This window comes from Glossina fuscipes, unplaced genomic scaffold, assembly GCF_014805625.2.
Source record: "Glossina fuscipes isolate IAEA_lab_2018 unplaced genomic scaffold, Yale_Gfus_2 1, whole genome shotgun sequence".
Lineage (NCBI taxonomy): Eukaryota > Metazoa > Arthropoda > Insecta > Diptera > Glossinidae > Glossina > Glossina fuscipes.
The window spans coordinates 23,924,001-23,947,697 of record NW_023998415.1 but is presented as its reverse complement, the minus strand read 5'-3'; the positions used below and the strand labels follow the sequence as shown (position 1 = coordinate 23,947,697).

The 23,697-nt window shown below is 34.1% G+C and overlaps 4 protein-coding genes across 6 annotated transcripts in view; 2 read left to right on the top strand and 2 right to left on the bottom strand.

Moving 5' to 3' along the window:
• LOC119631348 (MOB kinase activator-like 2) overlaps positions 1–13,427 on the bottom strand; it is an 81,298-nt gene extending 67,871 nt beyond the window's left edge. The window contains exon 1 of one of the 2 annotated variants that reach the window (XM_038023477.1): positions 13,246–13,427. In XM_038023477.1, the coding sequence (XP_037879405.1) occupies positions 13,246–13,250 (5 nt within the window). In that variant the 5' untranslated portion in view covers positions 13,251–13,427. Of the gene's footprint in view, positions 1–5,906; positions 6,328–13,245 lie in introns of those variants that run through there. The other variant, XM_038023471.1, reaches the window with a different exon arrangement.
• Positions 13,428–15,539: 2,112 nt separating this feature from the next.
• LOC119632120 (mitochondrial import inner membrane translocase subunit TIM14) lies at positions 15,540–16,412 on the top strand. 2 transcript variants are annotated; one of them, XM_038024886.1, is made up of 3 exons: positions 15,540–15,906; positions 15,960–16,212; positions 16,286–16,412. In XM_038024886.1, the coding sequence occupies exons 2-3, from the start codon at positions 15,982–15,984 to the stop codon at positions 16,397–16,399; spliced, it is 345 nt and encodes a 114-aa protein (XP_037880814.1). In that variant the 5' UTR covers positions 15,540–15,906; positions 15,960–15,981; the 3' UTR covers positions 16,400–16,412. The 2 variants fall into 2 exon arrangements, with proteins under 2 accessions (XP_037880814.1, XP_037880813.1); XM_038024885.1 differs by having other exon boundaries at positions 15,563–15,906; positions 15,973–16,212.
• A 559-nt stretch (positions 16,413–16,971) lies between these two features.
• Positions 16,972–17,572, top strand: LOC119632446 (single-pass membrane and coiled-coil domain-containing protein 4 homolog). The gene is made up of 2 exons (XM_038025358.1): positions 16,972–17,148; positions 17,205–17,572. Exon 2 carries the CDS (start codon positions 17,221–17,223, stop codon positions 17,398–17,400), a length of 180 nt encoding a protein of 59 aa, XP_037881286.1. The 5' UTR covers positions 16,972–17,148; positions 17,205–17,220; the 3' UTR covers positions 17,401–17,572.
• Positions 17,573–21,983: 4,411 nt separating this feature from the next.
• LOC119631554 (odorant receptor 46a-like) lies at positions 21,984–23,295 on the bottom strand. Its single transcript, XM_038023874.1, has 3 exons — positions 22,453–23,295; positions 22,126–22,395; positions 21,984–22,037 (listed from the first exon to the last, which is right to left on the bottom strand). The coding sequence occupies exons 1-3, from the start codon at positions 23,293–23,295 to the stop codon at positions 21,984–21,986; spliced, it is 1,167 nt and encodes a 388-aa protein (XP_037879802.1).
• Between the last annotated feature and the right edge of the window lie 402 nt (positions 23,296–23,697).

The following is a 23,697-nucleotide window of genomic DNA, read 5'->3' as shown; positions in this document are numbered from 1 at the left end:
ACCTATCTTTGCGATAACTTGATTGCGTATCTTTCCTCTTGCAAAATGGCTTTGGCAATGAAAGCGCTAGTGCTACTTGGTATCAATTTGTGTGTTTTCTTTTTATTTAAATAAATGGCATTCTCTCTTACTTATTTAATAATAAAAAAAAAGAAAAAATGAGTCCTGTGGTCATCATTTATTAGCTACACCAGACACAACGATATAAAATTTACGTCTATTCTTTCTATCATCCCCAAGTATCCGTACAAAAATGGAATTTGCGGGCTAGCAACTAACTCTTGCGGTATCACTTTTCGATTCGAGAGAATAAATTTCAGGATCTTTTCAATGTTCTCTGAGGTAACCACCTGGTTTGGGCGTCCATTGCATTCAGCAGGGATTGGGATCAGGAATGTCTTCTTTAAAATCATCAAATCGTCGACAAGAAGTGGTTTCGACCGAGGCAGGTTTCGCTTTTCGATATATCGCGGTATTTTCCCCACCAGAAAACCGCTTAATTCAGGTAATCATCATTCGAATCTTCCTTTTCTCTAAATATAATGCGGATTTCTTGTAAACAGACATCGAATGTGTCGGATTGAAAACTCTTCGCGCTTTTAAGCTTTTTTTTTTTTGTAGTCTGCTCTGTTCAAATGATTCCAAATTGTCATGTAGTTGATGTTTAATGCCTCCGCTATTTCCTGACAGCCCCGATCGTGCCGATCTTGCTTCACCTGTTTCAAAACATCATCGACTTTTTCAATGACCGCGAGGGATATCTTTGCCATCAAAATTTCCGGAACGGAGTCGAGCAAACCACTCCTGGATTCTCTGTTAACTCACAGCATTCTCACCGGACACTTCACAATTTTTGTTTTTGCAACTATTTCGCCTTTTTTTTTTTAGTAAAAAGGCATCGCATAACGTATTTCTTCGGATATTTTACTCATTTTTAAATGAACATAACTTTTTACACGAACAAAGAATTAGGACAACAACAAGATGTGCACAAGATATTATGTGTCCGTCCCGAGAATTATTGATCGACATTTTATATACTGCGTGACAAGTTCACCTTCATTCCAAGGGTGTGAAGATAAATGCGAATTTAACTAGGAAAGATATCAACAGACTACCTTAACAGAGGCGTGAAAAACGCCATAACAACGTTCTATAGTGGTTCTGTAGTTAAATTTGGAAAGGTCCTTCGTCCAAATTACGAAATAAAAAGTATATTTTTGTGGACACCTCATGAATCCATCCATACATGTAAAAATACCAGCTTTACAGAGCTCTTTTAAGGCAGTTGGTAGCTGTCTTTGCTGGTTAAATTCGAATTTATCTTTGCGCCCTTCCTGATCTTACGTCTTACGTACGATGTCAATAACTTTTGTCATTGTGATTATTTAAAATTCGCTACAAAATGCATGTAATTTTCGTTTGGTTTTCGTGTTAAAGGTAATATTTTTCCGTAAAATATTTCAGACTAACCATATTTTATTCTTAAGCTTTCAAAAGTGCTTATGATTTATATATGAAAAATTTATTAACTTCTTAGCTAAATAATTTGCACCGAATATATGGGAAATATTTTTTGTTTAATATGAGACGACGCAAAGTCATTCAGCTCCTTTCGCGTTTATCTGCCGTTGGATGATGTTTGTTGACTTGACATGGAAAGCTAAAATTTCATAAAGTCAATGACAAATATCTTAAAAAGAGTTTTATTTTTCAGATGATGGAAGCTTTACGTCATATTTAAAATCATAATTCAAATTGATCTCATCACCTTAACTTAACACTACACGACATTATCAAATTACTGCACCAAAATGTGATTCACTATAATTAGTCCTACAAGCATTATCATAATATTTGAAAGGCGCAGTCGAGCAAAGAAAACATTATTAATCAAGTGTAGAACAATCAACAAAACTACACTTAATTCGGTAGACAAAGCAGTTTCGTAAATTGTGGGAAAAGCAACGCAACGAAAATAGATAAAGATTTTCGTGATTCTAAAATGAAAGTCTCTTAAGCAGCTGGCGACGAAACAACAAAACGTCAGAATGAAATGTGATATTCATTCATGACTTACTTTCCAAATATTCATAAGCAGAGGATTTGCTTAACACCAAGTGGAGAAGAAAGAGAAATCGATCAAATGCTGTTTTTTTTTTTTTTTTTTTTATAAATAGTTCCTCAAACGTTGTAAATAAGGTCTACGCAATTCACAGTCCAGGGTTAACAATCTAACCTGTGTGGAATGCTGGGGAAACACGTAAAAAACAAAGGTGGGCGTAATAACAATATGCTAAATGTATTATGGTGTGAAGACTTTATGGCTTTCATTTACTAACACGATAGAATCCACAAGTATTTAAATACCTTTATAAAGAGAGAATTCTGTCGGCTGATTATTCCTTTCATAGGATGCTCTTTTTGTTAAGAATATCAAATCGATTCGACGCAACATGTATTATGTCATACTCTTGGACGCTAGACGAACTAACTAACTAACTAACATGTATTTTCTGTAAAGAATCATTTAACTAGACAGATGGACCAGTTTTAACTTTGTCATTGTAAACTGACGCCGTTAAATATTATCGACTTTTATTATTTAAAGATAACAACATAACAATAACAAAAACAAGAGGAAACTTAACATGAACGTCTGGCCATTCTGGGCAATTTGTTACACTTCCATTTCCTATATAAACAGATACAAATTGGAAAAGCATTGCAAACTAAATTTTATGAAGAAAACGAACCATGCATCCACGATCTTATCGATTGCATCATATCCGAACTTTTTACACTTAAGGCGACTCGATTTAAACCAATTGAAATAAATAATGCTTTTACGAGATAATCACTCAAATTATGTCGCTTATGATAGCGTCTTTGTCAATTTTAGTAAATGAAATAATTTCAACTCACATACTTGTCTGTCTTGGCAAATTTAAGTAAATTTTAATATTTTTGTTACTTATTTCCTAGATGGAAAACATACACCCAAAAGAGTTCCCTATGGGAAAACCATATTAATTATTTTAACACTGTTATGACGACACAACTCTATCAATTGATTTCGAAGAAGTATTTAAAATTGTGGGCCTTCAGGTTATTGTCTCCTGCACTGTCTTCTTAAGCATTCAGATGCACATGCGGTGATTGCGTAGACTTTTGCTTACATTCCACAACTCTTTGCCGTATCCTAAGAACTAAGCAATGTCTCTACGCAACGCGAAAAGAGTGAACATCCTTGAATCTGCCGTAGAAGATAATTCAATCTAAGTGAAACCCTCAAGCGCAACACTATATGATGCAAACAATCGGCTAATGCGCGTTAATTATTGTTATTAATTGTCTTCGGTCAAAGAAGTCCCTTTATACCATACGCTAGTTGCAAAAGTTATGCATATGTTAAGGTACCATTGCTTATTATAGTCATGCCAAAATGCTTTCGTTAAGCAAGGTTGACTATGGCTTAAGGATAATAATTGCAAATTTAATATAAGCATCCTAAGGCTGAGCTCCCACCAAGCCCTTAAAGCCGATACCTATACAACTCGCAAAATCGTCATATCAACCGAATTTTATTTTCTAAAATAGGACCGATAGCATAGTTTGCCACTGTTCATTTCTTCTTCTGCAGTCTAATAAAATTTCACACAGGAAGGAATAAGAAATTTCTGAATTTTCGGAAAAATCGCAAACAAAATTTTACTATAGTGAATTTCATATTGAATCGGATACAAAGAGTCGCTGCTTAATAAACAACTTTTCAAAAATTCGAGAACACTTTCTTATTGACTCTTAGACGTAGAGAGAGAAAAAGTAATTCTTGGTTGACAGTTACGCGTTCTCTTTGTCATCAATATAAGGAAACATTTACACGAAAAACTATTTTCTAAAATGGAAATTTAATGCATCAATGTCAAACGAAAAAGAAAGCATCGAACGAATGCCTTGGCAAACCTTCGTAGAACGCAGAGCAATTGCTTTAAACGGAGCATGCAATGTGATGAATTGATTTCTTGTGTTCGATGTTGAACGTTACGTTAATTGCAAACAAATTTGTAATCAAATCGAAAACATATATATAAAATGTCCAATGCAATGCATGAGACAGCGTTAAATTTGATTTCTTGCGGTGTTTTGCGAAAAAAAAAAACAAAAGAATTATAATACAATTTAATATTAAATATATGTTAGTGTCGTTGTACCCTACACCACTCACAACATGCAGAACTTGGAACTTGCGATAGATCCGCCTTTTCTTATATCGATTAATTCAGAATTACTTTCGGAATCGATATATGTTTCTCAGTCCGTCTGTCCGTCTTATTTTCTTGTGGTTAATCTACAGATATACTGATCAAAGTTGGTGTACTAACGCACTTAGATCCAAGAAAGAACGCTATTTAAAATGCTTCGAAACGGACCTCTCTTTCGTCTATTCCCCACATAACGCTTCATTTTCAAACGTCGTTATATCAAATATCTAGAGGCTTGATGAAGGTGAGCCGTGGCCCACTATAACATTTTTACGCGTTTTATTTCAACGTTTGTCCGCCTATTTTTTATAGTCTTATTTTTCTTTAGTTTTCTTTCTTAGCATAAACGCTTAAGGATGTTGTTTAGTATTTCGTTTTTCAAAATCATAAATAAAATTAGGCGTGGTCCGTCTAGTAGCCATGCATCGAGAAATTTCTTTTGACAAGAGGAAAACTTCGTGTCATGTAGAGTTGGCAACACCTATCCCCTATCAACCCATAATATGGATCACAGCCCAAAAAAAAAAAAGAAAGCATTGAAGCTCTGAAAATTTCAATGTTACAGGTGCAGCGATCACTGGTTCACCAAGCTAATCCATGCATTTCCTCAAAAAACTGAAGAAGGTCAGTATTTTTAATTATTTTTCATGCCTCTGCAGAAGTAAACATTGACTAAAACCCATTTCTTAAAGAAAGCTGGATACAAAGACAAGTTCAACATTTGAATATCACAAAACATGGACCGAACTTCCGTGGGTAAAACATTGCTGAAGCGAAACGAGGTCGAAGACGATATGAAGAGATTGATAACAAACAATGAAAAGCTGCACAAGAGATTAACGTGCGAAGCCGCATTAAAGCTGGCGTGTTAGGTAAGACTTTGCGTTTGGTAGGACTGGGAGGCAACAATCGTGCATCATAATCTGCTCGAATCGGCCGCTTGCCGTGACCACCAAATGCGATTAAAGTGTGCAGTTGCAGTTACGCGGCCCGAATTGGTGCACTTTCACCAAAACAATGCCAGGCCTACCACGTCCTTAATGACTTGGCAAAAATTGCGAGACCTTGGCTGGCAGATTTTCATATATTCGTCGTCGTATATAGTTCAGCTCTTGCCACGCTTGTGTCGCTTTGTGCAGAACGCTCTTAATCGTGTCAGGCCGATTTTAATAGAAGCCCGTGAAAATCAAATGGTTCAACTTTTCTTCCAGATATTTCAGATATCTTGCGAACGTTTAATAAAGTTTGTTTGCAACATAAGAAAATGTCGTTGGAACTTGGCTCACGCATTTTTACCCTATATCTAATGTACATGGGCTATATCCATCTGAAATATCGCCAAATTACATCGGCGCTCCTTCAAACACCTATTCTTTGTCGTTATTTTTTAATCTACATATAGCTGAATAAAAACTCTTAATGCGAAAACCTTAAGTCTGCCCCAAGACATGAGTGTTAACGATCTTTGTACGAATTGTATCGATTAGATGCTTGAAAATGTTTTCAATAAAAATCTCGTTGTCGTGTGATTGTGAAAAAAGACCTTCAATATGCGCAGCAATATTGTCTACCTATCATCCTTCAGCAAGGTGAAGAAGAACTATGAAGGTTATATTAATTTTGAATTGAAATCAATATTACCTGCAAAAACAAGTGACAGTTTCTTCGACATCTAATGGCAAAGATAATGAGTTAGTTGCTGGTGTCGCATGTTGATGGCTATGATGATGATGCCGCGGGACGGCACGACCAGGAACATTGCGTGAAGCATTTAAAAACGAAATTGCAAAAGAGGACGATTGATTTCCGGACGCAGATGCGGAAGGAGCTGGAGTTTGAGGAGCTGAATCGCTGCTTTCGGCCAGAGGAACTTGCGAATAACGTACTAGTATGGCACGACTAACCCGATTGTTACCGGTTAAATTGGATATCGCCCAATTCATTGTTTTGATGCGGCGCTAGCTTTTAGTCGCCAGCCTGTTAACTACACAACTAGAGCTATTCGCCAACAACATGTAATATGCTGGAATGTCAAATTGCAACTGAAGCCCTGTGAGTGATGAAAGTGTGAACGTGTATGGTTCTGAATATATAGGAATGTGTTCAGAGAAATAAATACACAAAGAAGTATCAAAGCCATTAGTACGGCAGACGCTGCTATATAACTATTTATTATATATATATATATATATATATATATGTGTGTGTGTACCCACATATACGTACAAAAAGTACATAGATTCACACATTCGTATGAAATTGTTAAGCAAAAGAGCTAGGTAGGTAGTAAAGATGGGTTATTTAATTTAGTTGACTGTATGCGTGCATGCTAACTATTATAGGTAGGTATGCATATGCATGTATGTGCATGTTGCTTTTTTTATACATATTAAAAGCATGTTTTTTTTTTTTTGCCTTTTTTTTTTTCCTTTAAAAACATTTATTACCGCTGTCATGTGTGCTAATACTAACAACAAATAGGGAGTGAAGAACTTTAATAAGGTCATTGGGGGTGGCAGTGGTGGCTCTGTGATTTTTCTCTTTTCAAATTACAAAACTATATAAAATTCTATAACTATGAATTAGGGGCCTTCTCTTATTAAGAAATTTAATTATTCACTTTTCTTTTATTATTTATTTATTTTGTCTCTTTCTTTTTTTTTTCTTTTTTTGTTCGCCAAATTTTTTTTTGTGCTACCTTTGCTGAGTGTAGCGCAATCGCGCTCTTAAACATTAGTGCCACACAAATAAACTCGTAATTTAATTAATGCGATTTTTTTTATGCCTTTCTGTTTGCAAATAAATATTTACATACCAGCCGATAAGAGAGAATATCTACGAAAGAAATATCACACCACGCGAGAAAAAAATCCAAATCCATTGAACACAATTTCCACCTTCAAGAAATCATTACGTGCAAGATTAAATGCGAAATCATGCGATCTGTCCGGCTATGTCACGACTCTTCTATTCCCCCTATAATGGTATCCAAAAGTTGAAATTTCTTAAATTCAATTTAAAAGCCTATTACTGAACACAGCGAAAATGTGAATGGCTAGCACGGTTTGACAAACACGCTAGTCATAACTAACAAACTGCAATGTTATCGGCAAATAGAGCATTGTACGTAAAATGTATTTCCCTCAACAACTACATGTTGTAGCAGTCAGTAGCATCTGCAAACGAAATTCACTTCAAAGAGTATCGATTACTTCGCTTATCAGCCCATATGCTCAAATAACTTAAACTTATTCCAGTGGCATCCAATGGCATTGGCGCTCAGTTTGCTTTCTTGTGAAAATATTCCCGTTCATCCTTAATCCAAAAAAATGCAGAAATTTTCATATATTTCAACATTATTTACCCTTAAGCTATAACCTTGCGCAGCATCACAAATTGTGAGGCAATTAATGAAATTCTATTGCTGTCTGCGTCGTCCTTCGGTGATGGGTGTCATCATTTTGTAAAAACGTTCGCAACCCCAAACAAATTACATATATTCTTGATTAGCATCAGCAAATTCTGAATTGATTTAAGCATGTCCGTCTCTCCGTCTGTGTAATGTCTGCTGTAAATGTTCTGTTCTATTGGCCATAAAAATGAATCTATCCACTTCAAATTTCGCATTTCTTGCGGTTCGAAGTTCTTGCACGCAGATTGGTATTGAAAATGGACCGAATCAATAGTGTTTGTACAAAATTGGAGAAAATTGACAACGCCTATCCAACATTGTAGTGCATAATAATAATTTAATTTTTTCAATACCTTTATAAGACCCCAAAAGCAAGCTTCATATTCGGAATACATCTGAGCATGTCCCGACTGATCGTCTGCCCGACTGTATAGCATCGGTGGTAAACACTCGCCCGTTAGCGAATATGAAGATATCGCCTACAAATTTGCAAACGAATTTGGAAGTGACCTGAACACACACACGTCTATAACAAAAACTGTCAACATCTACCTCTTCTTTCTGTATTTTTTTGCTTGTTAATCATAAAGTACAACACATACACAGCCGCACTCACCCAATATTATAACGTATGAAAATTTAGTTCTTTTCATTCTTTTTTTTTAGCAAGACGGCGATAGGCGATATGGGACTCGGTTACAAGCAAATCGTTTTATCTTACTTGTTTTATTTATGACACTTAGGACTGCTGCTCTTGGAAAAAAATAAACAGACCTTAGCGACTGGTCCACGGTCTGGATCTGGAACAATCACGATCTCGAAGTCCTTACCAAATTTTAATTAATTAAAGAAAGGCGAGCATCGTTAACGAGACTCTTTGTAACTGTCATTATTTTCCAGCGTTAACATGAAGTATTAATGTCCCTTTCTGATCACTTTTATTGGAATTATATCAAAGCTATTAAATTAAAGTGAGTAAACGGCGTAAGTAAAAAGCATAGAAAAAGGATAAGGGAAGAAGGCACTAATACGTGTACTACAAATAGAATGTCATGAGAGGACTCTTTGGCAAAGCTCCGATAATGAATAAGAGAAGTGAAAGAGTAGCGCGCAGCATATCGGTCAATTGCGACCGATAGCAAAACATTCACATAACCTAAAATGCATCCGAGTCAGTTATAAACATGTGAAGTGGAAATCGAGAAATAGGTCTATAGAAAGTTGTTCATTAATTGTATATCGTTGTAGGTAATTACATGATTGAATTGAACACTTTTGTTCAAAATTCAGTGATAGCAACCTGAATAGATAACATAATAAGGTGTGGAGAGGAAGCAAAAAAATCAATCTCAAAATAATGCAATAATTCATGATTCAAGTAGAAAATCGCTAGAATTATTTTACAAATTTTTGAGCTATGCCGTAACCCTTCAAACGTCTTCTTTTAAACGAACTATTGGCAATTAATAAGAGACTTACGTAAGAGTGACATATTAAATTTTATTATTCTAATTAGTTTTTCTATATTCTATGAACTGGTTAGATCACTTCACCGGCCAGATCGATTGTAGATGCTTTAATCAAATGTTCAAAGATATAAAAAATACATTAATCAAATGTATATATATATATATATATATATACGTACATATATTTATATTCATCTTAAAGTTAAAAAAAAAAAAAAAAAAAAAAAAAAAAATAAATAGAAAATTATATTCACTCGTGACCGAATCTTTTATACCCTTCACCATTATCCTAGAAAAAAAAATCAAAAAAATAAAATTCTATGCTTTATAATATGCAGTGGGCACGGCTGCATTTTTCTATATTCAAAATAACAGTTTTTGTCGCACAGGCGTGTAGGCTTTGTAGGTGTATCCTTGGAAAACTTTAGGTACCTTCCAAATTCTTTTGCAAATTTGTAGGCGATATCTTCAAACAGATCGACAACTGAACAGAGGGCAGACAGACATGTTTAAGTGCATCTCAGATTTGAAATTGCCTAAGAATTTTTATACTTTATGAGGTTTTTGAAGCTTGTTTCCGCGCCTTATAAAGTTATTGAAGCAAATTAAATTATTATACAATTCAATGTTGGATAGAACGAAGGGGGGAGGGGGAGGTAGTTTTTTCCATTTCTGTACAAGCACTACATCATCGGTCATAGAATATGCGTTGAAATTTTCGTTCATTTATCTGCTATATTCTATGGGTAATAAAGCATTGTAGGCGTGTCCTTTCAGTGATTTGCAAATTTGAAGCCTGTAGCTTCATTTTTGCGGCCAAGAGGATTCTTGCAACAGACATTACACAGGCGGACAGACGGATATTGCTTAAATCAATTCAGAATTTAATGCTGATCAAGAATATATATATATTTGGATGATGGATATGAAATATCTTAGTTTACAAAAAATTGACGCTAATACATCTGCCCGAAAAAAATTGAACTGTACGCTATTTTCAAACCTAGAAAGAAATGAAAGCGAAATGACGAAACTTCTATCCTCGTTTATGCGTTTAAAAAAAAAAAAGAAAAAAATTGGTAAGAACTTAGCAAAGGTTTATATTTAATTGAATGTGCATCAGAGATCTCATAAAGATCCACCCATTACTCGCTTGAGTTTGCCAAACGGGTAAGGATCGCAACTAGCAAGGCAGTGTTCGCGAGTTCAAACCTGAACTGCGATAGAGTTCACTTTGATTGTAGCTATAGTAAGTAATACGATTGTCGATTGAACTGCGACGACTACCTCCCTATCGTTTCCTCTTTTCTCACTTCTTTCTTAACACCATGTCACCAAAATAAGGGATAACCTTCAGTGAATTGGGTCGTATTAAAAGAGAAAGCATATATATATATATGTATATACATGTATATATGTATCAGAAATCCCATAAGGCGTACGTAAGCTGGAAACAGGTTTACAGAGCTGTTTGTCCTTCGCTCGTTTCTTGATAATTACAGTCTGCAATTAACAAAAGGCACTCTTTCCTATCAGAAAAATTCCAATAACATGAAAAGCTGAAACTTAATATAAATAATCTTAATTGATTTCTTTTGATCAGGTTGGATGGGGGCAAAAATTAAAGAAAGAAACTCCACAAATATGCCGTTAATAATTTGCAACATTGTCGTCAACGAATTAAACATTATCGCACTTGTTTTTTAAGTAACAACAGGCTACCTCGTTTATGCATAGCTGTCGTTTGTCCACGATTCGACTCAATGCGGTTACACTTTCTTACTTGTTCGTCTTTTTATACTTCAAAACATAATGGGAAGAAAGGAAAAAAACAAAGAAAAGATGGAAAGGTTGAGGAAGGTTAACACAATCGTAGTAGAAAAAAACTTCAACTTGCGAGTCTATTGTAATGCCATATACGCAAATGTATATTCAAGCGCATTTATGTGAATTATAAAAAAAAAAAAAAAAAAAAAAAAAAAAAAAAAAGTAAATTTTGTAAATTTTGTTAACTCTACTCTTTTCTTCTCACCGAAAAGCTGTATTATGTCGACCGTCCAGTTACGTCATAAGCATAATCATCAACATTTAGCCTTGGCCTTACCATACAATTTCTTTATTTTTAAAAGCTGATCTCCCAATTGCTATTTGTTATTCACCTATACTATATTATATATATATATATATATATGTACGTTTATGTTATCTACCATACCCTTAAAGGTAGGGGTTATTTTATAAATGCTCCTTTTCAATACTATACTATTAATAGGTAAGTAATCTCTTCGTTTCTTTCATCGTTGATTTGTTTTTTATGATAAAATTACTCGTATACATATATGTCGAAAAGTTTTAAAAGAAATTTGTTCTCAGTTCCATTCTGAAGCTCGAGTGATGTTAACAATATTGTATTGTCAACGACTACCATACTTTAATAAAATATCTTATAAATGCTCGTACACACACACACACACCCTCTTAGATATTTATTATGTTACTGATCCATCATTAAGGTCACAAATTAAAACAGACATATTGATAATAAAATTAAGCTTATCATTCACTTCACAGCTTATTAACGTAAAATATAGCTTGATGGAAAGCTTGAACAACTAAGAAACCTATATTCCTGTGAGAGAGGCATTTTTTGCGAAAAACATTTTAATTTGCATTTCAGACAAATCAACACAATTCAGAACTGACAGATTCTATAAAGCATGTTCTTAATCTTACGAAATGGATTGAAAGCTTAACCCTGGATCAATGCCTACGTATACTACATACATGTTACATGTATTACCTGTAACATGGTTTGTGATAATACGGAAATAGCTAATGGGAGTCTGTTATCCATCTCGTCAGATGATAGGTAGATAGATCGAAAATTTCAACCCGCAATAGATATGAACTTAAAAGGTGGAACATCTGAACGCCCAAGATATATTCCAATTCGGTATTGCTAACGTTTCCTACCCCAAAATTCGCAATACGACGAAGCGTTATCAAGCTTACTAATCACATGATAGCTTTTGGCATACATTAATTCTTCTACCGTTGATTACCAGTCTAACACGACAATAACATTGAACTCAGTAGTTCACCTTTAAAACAAGTATAATTCAAAATTTATATATCAAATACGCTGTGAGCGATTAGGATGCTATGCCCAGGACGGTCAAATTGACATATATATCATGCGCTATGCGAACCCGTCATATACCAATTCACTATCCTATGTGTGTTAACGCTCGAGGTGAAAAGTTCTAAAAAGAGCAAGTTTGCCATAGAGGTAGTTAGCTAAAATAGAATGGAAACCAGCTAATCTTTAAGAAGACGGATGGACTCGCTACAAGCCCCCGCGAAATAATACTTGAAAGCAGTCCGAAGAAGAAGAAAGAAGAGTGTTAGGAACATATATGTAGAGGACGATGGATGCATGAATCGTGCGTCCTACTGATATCTGCGAAAATTCTCGCCTCCTCCACTTTCCTTGCAAAATATAAGAACACTCCCGCACACACAAATACACGCATTCTCTTGGGCACGAAATCACTAGCATACAGGCAACCATACAATATTTCTCCTGTGACATCACAAATACATATGCATTATATTACTTTAATGCCATTATTTTAATTTTTGTTGTTTTTATGCATATATTTAAGTGTATGTGTTGCACTTGTGCACATGAACAAAAATGGAAAAAATAATGCATAAGAAACCAACAAACTGAAGAGATGGCCAAAGAAATGAAAATATAGAGAAGAGTAGTTTTGCAAACAAAATGTAAAAAAAAAAGAAGAAACGAGGCCAATTGGCACCAAGCCAAATGGTGGATGTTGGTGACTACTAGCAAGACTAAGTCATCAAACCAAAACGAATACATAGTTTTTTTTTTTTTTCTGCGGAATGACCAAATTTTTACATTTCACTGCAATGATCAGATGAGGCATATGCATATGTTTGTACGTGTGCATTTGCATATATACATACACTTGCCTACATATGCAATTCAATTTTATTTACAATAGGCAATTATAAACAATTTATTTTGCTTTCCAACACATATACAGTTATGAGGAAATTTAACAAAACTTACCCCATTAACCAATCGACAGTGTCGCGTAGATATTCCGGAATACGCTCCAGTTTGGCGGCTGTTATTGAGCAATGTTTTGCAGGAAGGCTCTATATTTTTGCACGAGTTTTTACAAATTTATCTCTTAATGTTGTTACTGTTGTTTTTCTTCCAGAATTTTAAATAAGTTAAACTTTTTTAAATATATTTCACCCCGTTTTCAAAACACTTTTCTTCTTTTTTTTTATTTATTATCCATTTTTATTGAAAATTCTTCCTTTTCACTTATTATATTTACTGGGTAAAATCTTCGCACTTTAAAACCAGATCAGCACAAAAAAGTTGAACGGGAAAATTTCTGTAAATGAAGAAGAATGATATCAATCGGGTGCTTTTCATAGAAAACATCATGTTTTTAACATCAAATCAAAGTAAAGCATTTTCGCGCAAGACTCTGTATATCACAATATTTAACATGCAAGACGAATTTCTAAATAGTTTTTATTTAATTGAATAGGGGAGATATCAGAAAAGCGTAGTTTAAGTTTTCAAACAATCTTAAAGCTTAATGCTTTTTTAAAAATAAATTTAGCGATTTTCTTTTACTATGATTTAACGTCACTGGTGAAAAATAAAAAAATCCCACTATAAATATACACACAAACAACTTTTATGTAATAAAACCTATTTGGCTATTTGGTAGCATCTAAATTGGAAAAAAAACGAAAGGCTATTTAAACACCACACAGCTGACTGTATATATATAAAAAGATAAACATCCTTGAGAACTAACGTTTGGAGAAACTTGGAAAACTAAATAATTTGCTTACTTTTTTATGATAAGCGAAATATTTTTAAATTACTTTTCAATGGCTTTACTTATATTGGATGGCACAATTAATATTTTAATTTACATTAAATCACCGATTACGACATTTTACAAGATGCTTTGTTTATGTAACGTTGAAATAATCATTATTTATGAAGTCCAATGAAACTCACACACACCAATGCATTTATATATTTCTTCGGGGAAAAGAAATAAAACTTATTCCTTCTAAGATGCAGTAGGCATCCTTTAACCAGTGATGCCAAGTTTATCGCTTTTTTGAGCTTGTGTATTTTTTCTATATAAGCATATGAAATTCGTAGCATCTCTATTTAGTATTTGTTATCATTTATTTAAAATAACTGTACTTAAAAATCGTACATTTTATGAACAAAATTATGTCTTAAAAAAATGGTTAAAAAACATTGTTTTTTATAAAAATATAAACCTATAGAGAGGTATTGTATTCTACAAAACTCCCCTAGCTCTTTAACCGCAAGTTTTTCGTTCCTGTTTATTTTTAAAATTAAAAAAAATATTGCAACACTAGACTTTAGACTTTTTTCGTATTCCATTATTACTTTATTATTACTTTATTTTAATTAACAACTTTCAAATAACAGTTACAATAAATAAATATATTAATTCAATAAAAGTACAGCAAAGTTGTACTGTCTACATTATTTGTCCATATTGAGGTTGAAAATAAATTGTGTGCATATTTTACAACGCTGTAGTTTTTTCTGCTGGTTGTGCAAGATTCCGTGACAAAGATAAAATAAAATAACCCAATAAATAAATTGGGGACTTTTGCCGACGGCTTTGCGATTAACATAGAGTATTACGTTCTTTCTGCAAATAGCAGAGAATTTAACGTTGGCTTTGCTTGCCTACCTTTAGGTGTAATATTAATGTAATAATTGAAATTGCTTATACGTCCTGTTATAATTTCTTTTCAGTTTTATCTTCTTTTTGATGACGAAATATGTGTATATGTTTATATATGTTTTATTAAGTCTAATCAAAGAGTAATCTTTCCGTTTTTCTTCGTTTCCTATACTGTATAATGGATTTAAAGTTAAAAAAGGGGGAAAAAAAACAATATGCTTTATTTTTTAAACGGTTTATTTATTTATTTATATGCTTTATTCACTACTACTTTTGCTTTTGTTGTTAAATTGCCAAATTGTTTGTTTATTGTATAGAATTTCAACAGATGTTTTTTATTTGTTTGTTTGTTTGTTTGTATAGAATTGCAACAGATGTTTTTTTATGGATTAGCAGAGAATTTGGAAGCTTTATGTTCGCTCTGTATATAGCAGAAACTTTAGCTACTGTTTAATTTGATAATAAAAAAGAAATTAGGCTAACTTGTACATTTGATAAGTACAATTAGATAAGTTTAGTTATTGAACGCAAAGCCGGGTACTCGGTATGAAATTGGGAATCATCTACCAACCAGAAGCGATGAAATTGTAAAATACGTTCGTATCAAGCGGCCACGCTTTCCATTTGCAAATCTGGTTGGTTGCCCACAACGTGATCAATAAAAAATTCAACTTAGCCGGAGGCAGTTTTTCTAATAAAACAACATGCAATTGATCAAAGAAACTTATAACAACAAATACTTTGGTGCTATTATTTTCAAACAGTTGATCAGCTGTCTGCCCTGAAAACTTTTGCAGAGTTGAATAATAGTTCTTTCTTTAATATAAATGGCAATCACTTATTTATTTACGTTGTTAACCTCACAGGTTATACAATATCATTAAATTGCGTGCTTCATTTTTTGTATATTTTTGCCAATAGAACTAACAGGAAACTAAAGAGGGACAACGCAAAAACATGTAATGGTAAGAAATGTGTAAATGTGCTTGATGGTTAAAATCATCTAATAAAAAGAAAGCTGTTTTCCGTAGGCGTCCTCCATGATATTAGCTGGTTTAGGGGTCGCTGCGATAGGTTTCGCCGGAAAGCATTTAGTGCGTCGGATGCCTTCTATGACCAACAAGTTTACTGAGACCTTAAAAAATTTACCTAAATTCAACGCTGAAACAATATCGAATAGTAAATATTATAAAGGAGGCTTTGAACCAAAAATGTCTAGAAGGGAAGCGGCACTAATACTGGGTGTGAGTCCGAGCGCTTCCAAAGGGAAAGTATGTTTATTTAATGAAAACTTTAAAGTTAAAAGTTTTTTAATAAAAATTTTTCCTTTTTCTGAATTAATAGATAAAAGATGCACACAAAAAGATTATGTTATTAAACCATCCAGATCGTGGTGGTTCTCCCTATTTGGCAGCAAAAATTAATGAAGCCAAAGATTTTCTGGATAGCAATAAATAAAAATTTTAGTTTAAATTTATTATATTATAATGGTAGTTAATTATTTTAATTTAAAATCTTTACGCGAACAAATTTATTTGAAAATAATTGCAGGGAAAAAATATATTTATAAAATAGTTAATAGAAACCGAAGTAGATTAGATTTGATATGAAATAAGTTGCAAAGGCGAAATTTCCTCCATTTGCGCAAGTTAATTTGAACTCTTAGCAAGCTAACATTGCGTATCCCTTATGAACGCTTTTTAACAATAAAAGAAGTCTTTCATTAAATCACAAGGTAGGGCAGGGCATCATACTGTTCTGATCTTTTATCGGAAATGAATCATAGCCGCACGACTGCCTTCAGTCAATTAAATGAACTCTCAAGTGAGGCTTGTCTGACATGCATGAATTTTGTTTTCCAAATGGTGTTCGAATAGATTGATAATACATTCATTGCGTCCACAGAAGCAATTACAGGGAATTAATGCGATTTGAAAAGGGACATTATATAAGACATAACGATGTTAATATTGGCATATTTTTTCACCACTACTTTGGTGTTGCCACATAAACGATACCGCAGAAAGAAAGTTGGTGTTCCCGGTCCGCGTTAAGTATTAAGTAGAAGAAGCAAATTTTAACATGTGGTAACGTTGCCTGTCAGCAACAGGCAGATTGCGGCTGATGTGTGCATTTGCTTGCGTTCCATTAGATTGGTTACATATATATATATGCATATTTCTTTTTTAAAATTTTTAGATAAATAAGTAAGTTTTCTCCCTATATTTCAAACATTACGTGGATTTAAGTTATTGTCTTTTAGAACTTTGTCCCGGAAAATGCGTCAACTTAAGGGTAAAGTGAAAGAAACGCGTAAACAACGCAAGGAACGTAAATTGGAAAATTTGACCATACAAAATCAAATTAAAACAATTGTGTTACCAGTTCTTGGGGTATTTGCTTTATTAATTGTTGCATTTGTTTATCTCAAAACCCGTCCACCACCTGTTATGGCGTAACAATATTGGAAGTAACTTTTAATAATAATGTGCATAGATATGTACTTTTTAATTGGTTATATGATGCAAAGATGAAAAATTTCACGTTAAAATACTCTATAGAGTCTTACTGTGCAATTTTATTAACTACTGTTTTCTTCTTTAAACAAAAATAGTATTCCATTTTCTAAATGTATTTGAAAGAAAAGATAAAAACACACTTCGTACTATAATTAAATTTATGTATTTCACGTCAAATGCGAATCATTTCAATTTACTTTTGTAAATAATGAGAATTTTATTGTAGTTCCTGGCAAACAACCATTGCAACTCCCTTTTATTCAGCATAATACGATTTTTTGAAAAAGTGTCTCATAAGTCCAGAAGTACGTCCGATTATGCGCTACATTTATAAATTTATAGAAAAAAAGATCGTCCTCCATCGTCGGTTCTATCCAATATCATTCCGTCCGTTAAATTAGGCAATACTTGTCACTGATCAAATTAATGCTATGTTCAAAATTTCCGATCTACTCTTATGATAAATTGCCAGACGATTATCACGAAGAGCAGTAAAGGAAAAAAAAAAACTTATGTTTGCTAAATATATAATAATACACAGTGCATCTCCTTGTCCTTGTCGTATGATATAGCGAGCATTATTTCTCGTAATCCAATCAAGATAACGAATAAGGCATGATGGACGCCATTGAAATAAATGTGTTTTTACACATCACACGTTTCGTCAATCGGCCCTGACGAGGAATGAACAATATCATCGAGATCATTTCGCTTACAATACCGAGATGCGCAGATAAACAATAAATATTTCCGAGTCGATTTAAAACACAGCTAATAATAATCGCTCTAGAAAATTTTTAGCTTGAAGGACTCGGATAGTTGAACGTTAACTATCCTAAAAACTCAGTGGGTATAATTAAAAATTGAATGAATGATTATGTAGATGCTAATCATATGGAGGCGATATATGCACAAATGTACCTCAAATATGGCGGTTAAGCAATTAACTTCTATTTATTGTATTTTTACGATGGCATCTGACGAATGAATGCATCGTGCAACACGCAATACATTTTTATACCTACCACTGGAGGACGGGGGTATACTCATTTTGTTTTCTTTTTCTATAATACACGTAACACTCGGAAGGAAGGAAGGTTCAGAGACCCCATAAGCTATATATATTCCCGATCAGCGTAAAATTCTGAGTTGATATAGCCGTGTCTGTCCGTCTGAATGGTGTTTGTCGTTGACATTCTTCTAATCGCAAAAATGAAGATATCGGCTTCAACCTTTGGTAGGAACATTGGAAGTTTTTGCACGCAGGTTGGCATTGAAAATGGACCAAACCGACCAAAGCAGAGCCTAAATTGAACCCGACTACCCTTTTTTGTTAACAAAAATTTCTAGGTGCTTTTGCGTTACTCAGAAATTATATAAAATAGGAGGCTGAAATTCTCCATATTTACTGTAGTATTTATGTGCAAAAATGGAAAAAATCGGCCACGCCCACATAAAGTTACATGTGATTAAATTTTTTTTTTTTTTCACCTTTTTCAGTTTTTGTGCTTATTTATGACAAGGCAATCAAGACAGAATGTTTAAAACTATTTTGTACATTGCTCAAATAAAGGTCTATTAACTGCCTAAGAATGGGTTAGTTCTGAAATGAATACGGTAGACACCGCGACATTTAATGGTTCCAGCGATATGGGTATCAAATTCAAGCACTTGGAGAGTAGATTGCTAAAAGCATAGTGGTGGGTATGCGAGCTTCGGCGGCTACTGAATATAACTTTCTTACTATATCCTTAACACGTACACTCAAACCTGCTTTTGGTCGATTGTTTTTGCTCGGTGTACGAATATTTCAATTAACGGGACATAATTGACGTAATTATCAATAGTAAAAAATTATTAGGTCGATGGGCCATTTAGTTTTTTCGATTTTTCATATAATTGTACTTCATCACATTACAAAAGTACATTTATATCACATTTGTATTGAATTATATAATCGGATAATTTAATTGTTGAAGTAAGTATATATGTATATAATATATTTAGCAAATCCTGGTTATTTCATAATCAACGTTTGAGTTGTTTTCTATGTAGTGAATGCGGTCCGCATAAGAGAAATACCTCTTAATTGTGTTGCGAAAAATATTTTTTATACTTACCTGTGAAGTTTTGTGCGTTTTCCTTGATGCGGTCCCTATTCACTTCAGGAAAGGAGTTGAGAAAAGAGTTCAGAAAAGAGTTGTCGTCGCCTAGTGGGTGTGTGGGCGAGTGATAAGTGTTATGACTTTTCCGATTGAGAAGTCACTAACGCACAAGTGTGATCTACCGTATTGAGATATGAGTCCGCGAACACCGGGTAGGTAGTCGCTACTCTGTTATCTACCCATATCCCAGTCGTGCATTTGCTTGAACTTCGCAAATGTTTCCCAACAAAAAAATATACATATATACTTATTTATACATTTATATATTATATTCCTTTTATAAATATATGTACACTTATATATATATATATATATATATATGGTAGTGCGTTGTACAGATAAGTAGATAAGTAGTTTTGCCGATGTATCCTGTTCAGCGGGTGGACGGTAGACGGTTAAGTAAAATAACTGCTCGGACCTTCGGAATACACAGTAATAAGGTATACAAGCGCCGCAAATCGCTTCGCAAAAGAATACAAGCTGATCTATAATCAGTTGCCCGACACCTTGGTCTACGATATCGTTGTTTGACTTATGCCAAACATTGCGCTCTTCTTTTGCTTTCTTACGACGTAGAGTTTCAGTGTAAGCAATTCTTTATATGTATGCAAAAGTTGAACAGTATTTATATTCATCGCATCTTCGTTGAAAAGGAACTGAGTTTTTATGGATAAAAAGGCCCTGAAGCTACACACAAAGCAAAGAAATTCACTGCCAATGTCAACATCGAACAAAATTTACGCAGAAAGTGCTTGACATTCACAATTCTCCGCCGCAAGAATGAACTCTAGTACGGGATCATAGCGGATAACATAATATTATCATTAACTCATTAATTTGCCGCCGAATTTTGTCTAAACATTTAAATGTATAAACAGATGTTCTGCTGATGTGAATAAAGTAGAACGTAGCGAACAACTCTTCAAGGGTATCAAGGATGTCAGGAGAACATAATTTTGATTCCGGCTTGGGAGCTGAAAACGCCTTCTCGTTGTAGTTGGTACCGCGAACCGCGAGGACACTAAACATTGAATTGTTGTTATATTATATAGGCGACGTCTTATTCGAGAGGGAGAAAATGTTCCACACCTAAAATATCAATCGAGTATTATCAAAGTAGTGGAGGTTCCGCCATGGTGGAGATTGATCTGCTCACCGCTTGATTAGTCTTTCTTACTTAACTCGTATGCCGTCGAGCAGCGCGGAACCGCATGCGCTTACACCGCATGTATCCAAGTAAAACACATCACGCAAAGCGTACGCCGGACTAATACATGTTTAAAGCACTATTATTAAATACCTTCAGATGCATGAGCACCAGTTGCCCATGGGCTAAGGAAAAACTTTGTATGCCATCGCTGTTTGACTATTTTGCTGCTTAAGCAGTGGAGCTAGTAAGTGAAACAAGTAAGAAAATCGCGACCGAATCTTTTTACACCCATCACCGTTATCCTATAAAAAAAAGGAAGATTGAGAAAAAGAAAAACCATAAATTTCCTTGTTCCATAACCCTGGGTGGGCATAGTTGATTTTTGATATTCTTATTGAATAATTTTATTCGTATATCTGTTGTAGTTTATAAGCAGCGATCCAAGAGACACGGAAAACTAAGGTGCTCTTAGTTTCGCCGACGGTCTAACCGACAGACAGACAGACAGACGGACATGGATTTATATACTTTCAGTGGAAGGGTTGTTGAAGCTTGTTTCTGCGCTGTTTATAAACGTATTCAAAAAAAAAAAAAAATTAAACTTTGATAGACTATAACAGTGAGTAGGTGTGGTCAAACTTTTCCACTCTTCTTCCAATTTTTGTACACTTATCTGCTATTGGTTGGTGCGTAATGAAAAACCGAGGCGAGTTCTCTAATCGATTTGGCCTATTTGTGATACCAACCTGCGCGCAAGGGCTTTCAATGTTTCGATCAAGTTTCAAATCGATAGATTCGTTCAAACTGGACTTTTTTATAACCTAGAAAAACGTATAATTCTTACGACGGTAATTTCAACGCATCTCTAACGAACAATCCTTATCCCGCAATAAGAATTCGCATTAATGTAAGAAGTGCGGATATCGGAAATTAACTAATAACGAGTTTACGCAATATTCTTTTGCTGATTATTGTAAAAACGTTTCAAAATACTTTTCGAACATACTATGGGATTGATTATCTATTAGCATCGTGTTCTAAATAATCTTACAATTTGCATTAAATATTTAGTGTTAGTGATCATTTTGTGAATATATTTATTCATTCGATTTGGTTCAGCTATTATGTTCGTTGCATCTGCTTGTGTGGTCTCACGGTTGTTAGCTTTCGGTCAAATCAAGGGTTTGGTGCTTCTCTTGCAAGTTGCATTAATTGTTCATATTTCTTAATAAAGCAAAGTAACTGTATGAAGAGTTAACAATCTGGAAAATAAAAAAAAAATAAATAAAAAAAAAACAAATTTAAATATATTATGTTTTCATGTTAGAATGAATGTTTTGTTGTTAATACCGAAGTGAAAGCGGCCAGATTGAAGCTATAGGTGGGATTGATCGATCTAAAGCGGATAGGTACATCGAACCGGTCCATCATCATGAAAGTTAATTTACGATTCATTTGACTCCAAGGAAACCATTCCGCGCTATATAGAGAATGAGAAATAGCTTCACTTCGATCGGTTACCTCGTTAGGGAAATAGCATAAAATATAGATTTGCGAGAGCATACAAAGTTGATAGATCAGCACTTTGAAGAAAAATGCATAATCACCGGGATCGGCCAACTACGAAGGAGTAAGTCATTCTCCACCATCATATCAGAAATTTTACTCAATACTTACAAAAGTCATTCCGAAAAAATTAGCGACCAATACTAAGACCGAACAAACAATTTGTATAGAAATCGGTAAACTTATTAAATCCTGAATGATCTGGGCAACGTTTAAAATTTCTTCGTAATATTTAATGCAATTTTTCAATTCATCGGTAATTTTATGATCATTATTGCATTTCGAATATTTATCAACATTTTTTAACCGATCACACAAAATGTCCATCTGTCCTTTAAGGTGAATAAGAAATGAGGCCGATAACGAGTCGAAAGCAATATTCAAATAGCAACATACTGAAGCGGTTATATATTGATAACCATAGGTTAATAAGTAGCCCGACTTTCTATTCGTATCAAAGGGGCTATAAATTGATAAAGGTAATCCACTATCATCCACTACACACATTAACATATTGAGAGCTATAAACGAAAGAACACAATAAGCGTTACGTATTAAACGTGCTAATCTCTGGGATTGTTGAAACAATTGAATTTCGCGCGTATTGTTAGGTCGGAATGTTGAGCTTGCAATCATCTCGCACCATTGACGGTATAAATCATTCTTCATTTTGATGGTAAGAAATTTAGCTAGAACCGCGAGAGCTGTAGCGAATATAATAAATACTTCAATCACTTCATTTAAATCTCTTGCCTTAAAAACCAATTGCATTATGCAGCTGGCATCTAAGGATAGAACCCACATCGTTAGAAAATAATTGAAATAGAGAGCGTGTAAAAGTTGATAGGATTGTGTCATATCGGCAGATAATTTCCAGAGACCGAATAAACGAAACACCCAGCATTGATGTTTATAAAATGCTTTCAAATATCTGCGATGTTCACGACCGTCCATCAGTGCTTAGCCTACTAATCGGCAAATCGGTTTCTGGCACTCATTCATTCGATGCCCGAAATTGCCTTTTCAATGTTCGCAGTTAACCTTGTGACATTTGCTGCACGAATTATGTTAATACACTTCAATTATTACCATTATTATCATTTACATAATTAATTCAAATTTTTCAATAAAGCAAAATCGTTCGAAAAACAGTTAAGAGTTTGCAAATATTTCGAATAACACATCAACGATACAACTGTTGTCTTGGAGTCCGCAAACAACTTATGCATGGAAAGATAATCAAATTGAGAGAATTACATATCTATGTTTATGATTTTAATATGCGCATCAAATGCAACTGGGCCATTATATATTTTAGTTAATGCACTCGCACCTTTAGACGGCTATGGAAAACCT

What these genes read in the sequence shown, in the direction of transcription:
- LOC119632120 (XM_038024885.1), top strand. An exon ending in CGAGCGCTTCCAAAGGGAAA is followed by an intron (nt 16,213 to 16,285) that starts GTATGTTTATTT and finishes CTGAATTAATAG; the next exon opens with ATAAAAGATGCACACAAAAA.
- LOC119632446 (XM_038025358.1), top strand. Translation starts at nt 17,221, where the DNA reads ATGCGTCAACTTAAGGGTAAAGTGAAAGAAACGCGTAAACAACGCAAG.
- LOC119631554 (XM_038023874.1), bottom strand. Translation starts at nt 23,295, where the DNA reads ATGGACGGTCGTGAACATCGCAGATATTTGAAAGCATTTTATAAACAT. An exon ending in ATTTTTTCGGAATGACTTTT is followed by an intron (nt 22,396 to 22,452) that starts GTAAGTATTGAG and finishes ACTCCTTCGTAG; the next exon opens with TTGGCCGATCCCGGTGATTA. An exon ending in ATCTGGCCGCTTTCACTTCG is followed by an intron (nt 22,038 to 22,125) that starts GTATTAACAACA and finishes TTTATTTTCCAG; the next exon opens with ATTGTTAACTCTTCATACAG.